Source organism: Phaseolus vulgaris, chromosome 10 (assembly GCF_000499845.2).
Source record: "Phaseolus vulgaris cultivar G19833 chromosome 10, P. vulgaris v2.0, whole genome shotgun sequence".
NCBI lineage: Eukaryota > Viridiplantae > Streptophyta > Magnoliopsida > Fabales > Fabaceae > Phaseolus > Phaseolus vulgaris.
In genome coordinates, this window is record NC_023750.2 from 8178520 (window position 1) to 8188437 (window position 9918).

The following is a 9918-nucleotide window of genomic DNA, read 5'->3' on the forward strand; positions in this document are numbered from 1 at the left end:
TCTGATCTCTAATTTTTTTTAAATTATTTTATTTATACATTATTCTCAAATTTTAATTTCCTTCTCAAACCCTCATTTTTTTCTTTTAATAATAATGCAAAAAATATAGTTCTACTTACCACTCATTTTACGTTATTCAAGTATAATAAAACTATCCTTAAAAGGGTATAATGAAAAATTATTTTTTTACAAAAATATCATCAAAACGTATAAAGAAATTCCCATCTCAACTAAATAATGAAATAATAACAAATAAATAAATAATATATATAAGAGAGAGAAAAGAGGGAGAGAGAGAGAACGTGGACAAGTTAGTGGGAACGAGGCAATAACTGCCATGCATAACCGTAATATCCTAAAGAACATAGAACAGAACATATAAAGAATTTTAACGTAGTAGTGTGAAAAGTAGTTCGTAGAAAATCAGAGAAAAGATTGTTCAGAGTTTTGTGGGATGCATGTGAGAAAAATGCACGGGAAAAAGGAGCAAGAAGAGTATATAAGGAAAGGGCCATGGAAAGCAGAAGAAGACGAGGTGCTACTCAACCATGTGAAGAAGTATGGTCCCAGAGATTGGAGCTCCATTCGATCCAAGGGTCTTCTTCAAAGGACTGGCAAGTCCTGTCGTCTTCGTTGGGTCAATAAGCTTCGACCAAACCTTAAGAAGTGAGACAACAATGTTTCTTCATTTTCTCCTCCTTCTCTGCATGTACCATGTATGACTGTTACAATGCTTTTACAATAGTAACATAAAGGTTTTTCTACTTACTGATTGTAGTGGCAGTATCAGTCATGTTGTGTTAAAATATAAGGGAAACAACAATCACAAAAGCAATTTAAAACCATGGCTGTTGCTTCTACTTGTTTTTGTTTGATGAAAATGGTGTTTTTAAGCTTATAAATCACTCTTTTTTTAATGGGGTTTGCATATTTTGTATTGGCTTTTTGGCGTTTTGTCTCTTGATCTTACCTACAGTGAGTTCAAGTTTTTGCTACAAGTTGGTCCATGTTATTGTGTCCAATGGTTTATGGCTGTTACATGCACCTATGTTTGATGATTTTGCAATAATGGGCTTGCTTAATTGATCTCAAAATCTTGCCTTTTTTCAATGGTGTTTATGGTTTTTCAAAAGCCATTTTTTTGCTAAAGTTCTGTTAAAACCGTAAGTTCGTTGATTTTATCCAAACTTCACGCCTTAAAGATAACATGACAAGAGATGAAAACTTATCAGTTTAAGACAAAGCAAATAATTTTATGCTTTTTATTATCTGATTATTGTCTTCTCTCTTGGCCCTCTCAAAGTGGTTGCAAGTTTTCACTTGAGGAAGAGAGGGTTGTGATAGAGTTGCAGGCACAATTCGGGAACAGGTGGGCTAAGATTGCATCCTACTTGGCAGGGAGAACAGACAATGATGTGAAAAATTTCTGGAGCAGTAGGCGAAAGAGGTTGGCCAGGATTCTGCACACATCAGCAACAACTGCCAAATCACAGAAAAACAAAACAAAAGTTCCTACCCTTCTTGATGTTCCTACTTTGGAGGTAATTAGATGGAGAGGTTCCTCTATTTTCAGGCTTTTGTAGTTCTATCATTATGTTTTCTTCTTCTTCTATAGAATCCATTGTTAATGAATAGAAAAAAGAAAATGGAACTGAAATTTGAGACGCTACATCAGTTTCATTTCAAGCTTTCTTTGTTTTGGTGAAGATGATAAGATTTTACTTTATGCTAAACTACAGATTTCCACAAACAAGACATAACTGAAACTGTGACAGATCAAATCAAATTTCAAGAACTAGTTTGTCCTGTAGATGGTTTATTGTTGTTATTTACTGATGTCACTCAAAGGTTTTAAATGGCAGTCATAGATGTGGGTGTGAACACTCCAAAAACCATGACATTGTGGCCCTGGATCTGTTGTATGTACCTGGAAAAATGAGTAAAATGTTTTATGTGGCTGTGTTGTTTTCACTTCTGCAATTTTGTTTATATGTCCATAACATATATGTGTACTTGTACAGGCTCCAAAGTTCAGTTCATCATCAGAGGGAGAGTCATCATCAAAGCCTCAGTCATACTCACTACCCTTGATTGAGAATTCTGAGGTTATCAAAATGGTGTCTTTGCCAGAGCTCATCAAGTGTGAGTTACCTTGTTCTGACCCAATCCACATTGAACAAGAGTTTACCCTTTTTGAGAGCTATAAAATTAGTGAGCAGAATCAACAGATACCCTTTCCTCAGATGCCAGAACTCCAAAATGATCTCACATTCCCAGTGGGAAGCCAAGATGTCTTGGCCAGAATCGATGAGCCATGTTTCATTGAAGACTTTTGTGCTCTTGATGATGTATCTGAGTTTGGAATAGGTCTGCAACACCCCATTGGGTTCCCTTTCTTCGAGCCACCAGGAAGTTGCAGAATTGAGACAAGGGATACCATTGATAAGTTCAAAAGCAGTGACAGCTTCTTCGATGACTTCCCTATGGACATGTTTGATCTCATGGACCCACCTGCAAGCCCTTCTAACCTATGACTTCTAGGCTCATTGTCGTTTATTCCATGTGTTGTTGTGTTTAAGTCTTGTAATGCAGGCTAATTATTATGTCATACAAATAACTTGGTCATACATTGATGTTTGAAATTGTTGACACTGTTGTCATTCGTAGGATAACCAAAAACAGACATTGCATTTGTCCAAATTGTTGTTGTCTTTACTTGAGTTGCTTCAAACAAGTGATAGCTACTAGTAATATGATCTTTTTGTAAAAGAATGTGTGGCATCGATAAAGTTTGCTATTACATCTTAATTAATTCATCATTGATTGTTGAAGGCATCATTGCGATTATATTCACTTGCTATGCAAACAAGATCACATAAATATTAATATAAGTGTAGAAAGATAATAGTTAGGCAAATTCTTAAACCAAAGTAAATTGTCTTATATTGATAAAGGAAAATGTTTCATGCACAGTTAAAATGGTGATTTACAGAAAGACAAAATGATAGATTTCTAAAATATGATATGATAAGAGGTATAGAATGATAACAAATGTATAATAAATGTTTTTCTTAAAAAGGGTACATGTATATCATTTATCTTTAAATAAATTTTGGTAAATAATTTGGAGAAATTCACTGAAAAGTCACCAACATTTTTGGGACCTGTTAATCCGTAAGAGTTGGTTGACACATTAAGATGTTGTTAGTTGCTGTTCTGTTAATAAAGTCCGAATTAATAGAGGTTAGTTTAGGTTCTGTTCTTTTTCAGATTTACCACTTCTTTAGGAGATGTAAACGTGGTTGTTACATTTTGACCTATTTTTCAGGGCTTCCAACATTAGCTTCCTCATATGTTCAGTTGAACTGGAAGAAAATAAAGATTTAAAAATTGGAACCATACAAAATTAATGAAATAAAGATCATCAGAGTGCAGTTTTTGAGGAAACTAATTATTTTGAGCATAACATAGTTTTTTAAGATCTGACTGATCATTGGAAGAAAGTTGAAAATAGCTTTTAAGAGAAAGGATTATTCCTTTCAAATGCATACACAGAAGAACTAATATCATTTACAAGCATTTTCTTCCTTTCTTTCCTAAATACAAACTTTATATTTACAACACAGCAATAGGAAATGTATTCGATTAGGATAAGCCAATGCAACAACAATAATAACAAACCAAGGATTTTCTCCTAAGTAGAATTGTGTACTTAGATAAAGTTGTTTCTTCCTACACTTCCATAAATGATTGGGACACCACCTTAACTCTTATAACTCCAAAAACACCCTTATATAAAAAAGTTAAAATGTTTGAAAGTTTATTATAAAAATATTTTTTTTTATAATCCACCATAACTCTTATAATTCCAAAAACATCCTTATATAAAAAAGTTAAAATGTTTTGAAAGTTTAATTATGAAAAATGTTTTTTTATAGTCTGGATTGTATAATACAATAATTATTTGGATTACATAATTTTATTGACACCACCATAACTCTTATAATTCCAAAAACACTCAAAAAAAGTTAAAATATTTAAAAGTTTGGTTATGAACATATGTTCTTTTTAAATTCTAGATTCTATAATCTTTTACACAAATTAATTGAAATAGTTATATACTTTCTGAATTAGATAATCCATAACTTATTTTTTAATCCAATAAAATGTTAAAGACTAGTCAATCCATAACACAAATTTACCTTCAGGATTACATATTCCAAAAGCCAATTTATGATTTGGAAACCTTCTTTGGATTAGTAGAATCTGGAAGTAATTTTTGAAAAGACACATTCTAGATACATAATTCAAAAACTTTTCTTTTGAAAACAATACATTCTGGATTAGATAATCTGCAGGAAGAAGGACGGTTAGATCATCCATCACCATTGAGTTCTATCATAAACCAAAATTTCAGTAAATTCATATAATGTATCCATTAACTTATTCTGATTATAATGGGAGGAGTACAGCCCTACTTTTCTTTTCATCCTATGTTTACCATTCAATCGAGTGAAGAATAATACTGGTGTTTATGTGTTCCTACTCAATCAAGGTCAAGCATTCTGAATAAAGAAGTCATTTAGTCTTTGGAGGACTCAAGCACGAAGTAGCCACAGTAGTAAGTGAGAATCAGGCCTCGGACGTGTAGATGGCCATTACGTTTTTTGGGTGTATTTTATACCAGTTTGACCATTGTGCACAATAGCTTCAAATTCTCCTGCAGTGAATGATTGGTCTTTCTTGAAAATTGGGCGTCTGAGTTGGATGTATCCACAGTACTCAACATCATACACTTCAACCTCCTTTTGGAATGAAGAAAACGCCACCCCAACTCCTTCCCCTACAAAAGATGCAATCAGATCAGAATTCAGTTTGCATAAATCTCTTGCACACTTCAAAATATACCAACTTCTTCATCCAGTGACCACTACCAGATTCAGTAAATTTCATTCTTGCACATCAATGTAACATGGGGAACAACTCGAAAAAAACATTGCATTTACATAAAAAGGTGTGTTTACAGTTGAAAGTTGAACAATAAATTGAATATTATACCATGTGTGACAAGCAGCAAGTTCTCAGTATGATATTTGTCTGCAAGGTCTTTCACTATTTGCTTATATCTAGGCCTTGTGTGCAAGTTTGGATCTTCTTCCCACTGGGGCAACTGAAGTTCCTCAAGCAAAAAGATTTCATCAGCCCAAGTGACATTTGCATTCATACCTATATAACTGTCAAATGTGCCAAAAATTCTCAGTTGAAAATGAAGATGAAAACCTCCATACCTTTTTATAAACCCTTTCCACATTCTTATCCACTGTGCCCGCCGGAAGCATGGCCTCGAGCTTCGGTATATCGAAACCCCAGTTTCCATCTTTAGGAATCACATCAAGTCTGATCGCTGCTCTGCTCATCATTTCACACAAGCCATATTCAACAGAGACCTGCAGTTGTGGGAAAGAGGGTTAGAAGTTCTTAAACTCAATAGCTGCTGATATAAGAATCTACTCAGGATTTGTAAAGCATGTTACAATTCTATAAAGAAGAAAAATATGAAACTTCAGTTACTCTTTCACCTAGAAAACTATAGGATTCTACTTCTGCAGATGAAATGAAACTAAACCTCTGCTACAATGTGTGTGTATACACATTGAGTTTTCATCAGTGAGACAAAGGTTTAAATGTTAGCATTTATCCCATGAAGTCAAACATCCTAAACATACAAATTAAGCATAACCATTGTTTGCATTGCAGTATCATTACTGGAAAATTTATTCAAACATAATTTTGTTTTACTGTAAGAGAAGTTAATGTTTGTCCTTGGTAAACTACATTAGTACTACACACGCAATATAAAACATGCTCAATCACTTTCCTCTTTATTCTTTTTAGAGTAAAAGTTGGGTAAGTTCAATTAGAATGCAAAAGTTTAATTTCTATGCATCAAATCATAGATAATCATTAATATGATTTTAAAATAAATATTATAAAACTCTTGTAACTTTCCAAGGCAGGTTCTGATTGGATAATATTAGAGCTCAATGCATGCACTATTGATTTCTTGAGTGAAGACATGATTGTGAATTTGACTGTCTTTTAAATTCGAATTATTTAATTTTATACACAGAATAGCTAAAAGTCAAAGTTGTCATACCAAAATTTTCTCAGCAAGAAAGAACACAAAATTACCACAAAAAACTAACTAAAATGTTACAAAAACGAGTACCACATTATATAAATGCCTCAAAGCAGAGTTTAGAATCTGCTTAGTTATTAGTACTACCAGCCAACCCAGTTTTGATCCTTAAATTTAAAAGAGATTATTCTAGTCTCTTAATTTTTTTGTAAAAAATGAGTTCAGTCTTTAAATTTACTGTTTACTACTAAAAATTAATCTTAAAGTAGTATATTTTACTCCTTTAAACTAAAAAAGGTTTTTTTTTTTCAAATTTAAATGATTAAAATATATTTTCTAAAAAAATTAGGGCTCAAATCAGGATTCACCTCAGATTTCAGAAACCAATTAATCCTTAAATCTATAATTTCAATTAAACTTTGATGTTGACATTCTGCAAAAGAAAAGAAAGACGATTTTGACCTTGATTTTAGAGGGATCGATGGGGACGCCATCGCCAGTGAGGTTGCTGGGGTCCTCTTCGTCGGACACCGCGGAGAGGGCGGCGACCACTTCGGCGGCGGTTTGAACGCATCTGTGAAAGGGAGAGACGAAGACGCGGTTGAGAGTGAAAGGTAGCTTTTTGCGGAGCTCGCGACCCGTGGAGAAGGCTCGAACCCGACCCTGTTGGATCAGGGGCGGATCCCAGGGTCGGGTGGCGGAGGAAACCCACATGGGTTCGAAGTTGTCAATGCGATCGCCATGGCGCATTACGACGACGTTTTGGTAGAACTCTGGTGCCGCAACGCCACTTGAAGCCATTTTTGGGTTGAAAGAAAGAAAGAAAGAAAGTATGTTGAACAATTAATGGTGTTGAAGGTAAATGAGGTAGTGAAATAACTTTCTCTTCACAATTTATTTTTTCTTTTGCTTCAAATATTATTCATTTAATTTTATTTTAGGATGAAACACTTAATTATACTTTTAAGACATGAATATCTTTTTCTCTTAGGATTTTATAGAATATTTTGGTGATTGTATTTAGGAATTGATCTTTTTGTGTTTTCCCTTTTGTTTTTTATATGTTGAATATTTATATAAATATATAAAGATAATAGTTATTTTGTTGAATATTTGAATTAAATATCTATATTTATATATAAAAAGAATTTTTTATTATAATTAATTTTTTACACAAATTTATTCATATTTTATTTTTATTAATATTTTATTTTATATATTTCAATTATTTTTATTTTTTAAATATTTATTTAATAATTAATTATTCTTATAATTAATTGAAAATTGCTTTATTTTATCTTATTTTTAATATTAATATTAAATTTAAATTATAATTATAAAGTAGTTTGTCACACGTGGACAACACAATTTATTAGATGTAAAACAGTTTATTATTAAATATGAAATAAAACATTTTTTTACATATTTCATCTCTCCTTTTTAATTTTTTTCTTATCATTTGGTTTTGTTATACCTTCTTATTATTTGGTTTTTTATTTTTTCTTAAAAAATATATAAATATAATGAAAGTGTAATCGAATATTACATGAAAGATAAAATTATGCAATCTATTACATGGTTAAGAAATTTACGAAGAATGTGTAATCGAATAATTAATTTATTGCTATATATTACTTATATAATAAATAATGAATAATACAATTAAAGTTATTAATATTTTGTTTGAAGAGATAGAGATATAAAGAGAGAAAAGATAAGAATGTATATGATTTTGGAAGAGATAAAAGATAAAAATAGAAGATAGAAATGAACAAGTAACATTGTATTGGAGTATTTATTTCTTGAGATTTTGATTTGGGTAAAAGTAGAGTGTTGACTAAGTGGTTGAGAATGGCAGGAGGTTTGATTGAAACTGGGTCTTCGAGAGGAAAGAATTATCCAGGAAAACTCACATTTAGAGTCTTCATAACATGTTTGGTAGCAGCATTTGGAGGTTTGATCTTTGGTTACGATCTTGGCATATTGGGTATGTATTCATATGTATTTTTGGAATAACTTTTCCATCTACGCCTCTTTGTGTTCTTTATTAACGACATGAACATGTGCAGGTGGTGTGACTTCTATGGATCCTTTTCTAAAGAAGTTCTTCCCCACAGTCTATGAAAAGGAGAACAACATGAAGCCCTCTGACAACCAGTACTGCAAATTTGACAGTCAAACATTGACGTTGTTCACATCGTCTCTGTATTTGGCTGCTCTTGTTGCGTCAATCTTTGCATCCAGTGTCTCTCGAGTCTTCGGAAGGCGCCTCAGCATGATCTCTGGGGGTGTGCTCTTTCTTGCTGGTGCTGGACTAAATGCCTTCGCTCAACATGTTTGGATGCTCATTGTTGGTCGCATTTTACTTGGCTTTGGAATTGGATTCGCCAATCAGTCTGTGCCAATCTATGTGTCTGAGGTTGCTCCTTATAAGTTTCGAGGAGCTCTTAACATGATGTTCCAACTAGCAATCACCATTGGCATATTCATTGCTAATGTTCTCAACTACGTATTTGCCAAAATGGAGAACGGAGAAGGTTGGCGCTATAGCTTGGGCTTCGCTGCAGTCCCTGCCATCATGATCATCATCGGTGCAATCTTTCTTCCAGATTCACCAAGTTCTTTGATCGAGCGTGATCTGAATGAGGATGCCAAGAAGGAACTCATTAAGATTCGAGGAAGCAGTGACATTGAGGAGGAGTTTCAAGATCTTGTGGCAGCCAGTGAATCCTCCAAGGCAGTGAAACACCCTTGGGCTACTTTGTTGAAGAGGCAATATAGGCCTCAACTTACATTTACAGTGTTCATTCCCTTATTCCAACAACTCACTGACATGAATGTGATAGTGTTTTATGCTCCTGTTTTGTTTAAAACTATTGGTTTTGGAGCAAATGCTGCTCTCATGTCTGCCATGATCACCGGGGGTTGCAACGCAATTGCCACTCTTGTCTCCATACTAACTGTTGACAAGTTCGGGAGACACACTCTTTTCTTAGAAGGAGGTACACAAATGTTTATCTGTCAGATTGTGATTACTATGGCGATTGCATGCAAATTCGGACTTGATGGAAACCCGGGAGTGTTGCCAAAGTGGTATGCTATCGTGGTTGTGTGTGGCATATGCATGTATGTGGCAGGATTTGCATGATCTTGGGGTCCTCTAGGATGGTTGGTTCCAAGTGAGATTTTTCCACTTGAAGTGCGATCAGCTGCCCAGAGTATCAATGTCTCTGTTAACATGATCTTCACCTTTGCCATTGCCCAGATCTTCACCTCCATGCTCTGTCACATGAAGTTTGGACTCTTCATTTTCTTTGCATGCTTTGTCGTTCTCATGACTATATTCATCTTCAAGCTTCTCCCAGAGACCAAAGGAATTCCTATTGAAGACATGCATGTTGTTTGGCAGACTCACCCTTACTAGAAAAACTTTGTTCAACCACCTCATGTCCCACATATGGGTCCTTCTCAATGTTGATATTAGAGGTTCATTTCTAGATTTTTTTTAAAATTTTGTCATTGTTTAAACCAGGATTGGTGGTAGATATTTTTTATATTAGGGTTAGTAGTTTTTTATTTCTATATACCTAGAACAATATATAAAGAGGATAAGCCTCTCTTTTTTTTTTTTACATATTTTCTTACTGTTTTACCTTTTAAATATTTTTTTAAATTAAGATAACTACTCACAATAAAAAAAAAAACCTACTTACACATTAAAAAAGTTACCTACAATAAAATAAAATAATTTATTTTGATAATTGCTTTTAATAAAAATC

At 33.4% G+C, this 9918-nt stretch overlaps 2 protein-coding genes and 1 pseudogene across 2 annotated transcripts; 2 read left to right on the forward strand and 1 right to left on the reverse strand.

Annotated features, from left to right (window-relative positions):
• Positions 1 to 466: 466 nt before the first annotated feature.
• Positions 467 to 2569, forward strand: LOC137819417 (transcription factor DUO1-like). Its single transcript, XM_068623265.1, has 3 exons — positions 467 to 666; positions 1304 to 1541; positions 2022 to 2569. Exons 1-3 carry the CDS (start codon positions 470 to 472, stop codon positions 2532 to 2534), a joined length of 948 nt encoding a protein of 315 aa, XP_068479366.1. The 5' UTR covers positions 467 to 469; the 3' UTR covers positions 2535 to 2569.
• Positions 2570 to 4393: 1824 nt separating this feature from the next.
• LOC137819091 (uncharacterized) lies at positions 4394 to 7067 on the reverse strand. Its single transcript, XM_068622832.1, has 4 exons — positions 6602 to 7067; positions 5289 to 5447; positions 5059 to 5170; positions 4394 to 4843 (listed from the first exon to the last, which is right to left on the reverse strand). Exons 1-4 carry the CDS (start codon positions 6938 to 6940, stop codon positions 4659 to 4661), a joined length of 795 nt encoding a protein of 264 aa, XP_068478933.1. The 5' UTR covers positions 6941 to 7067; the 3' UTR covers positions 4394 to 4658.
• Positions 7068 to 7880: 813 nt separating this feature from the next.
• Positions 7881 to 9568, forward strand: LOC137818909 (sugar transport protein 1-like; annotated as a pseudogene).
• Positions 9569 to 9918: the final 350 nt, after the last annotated feature.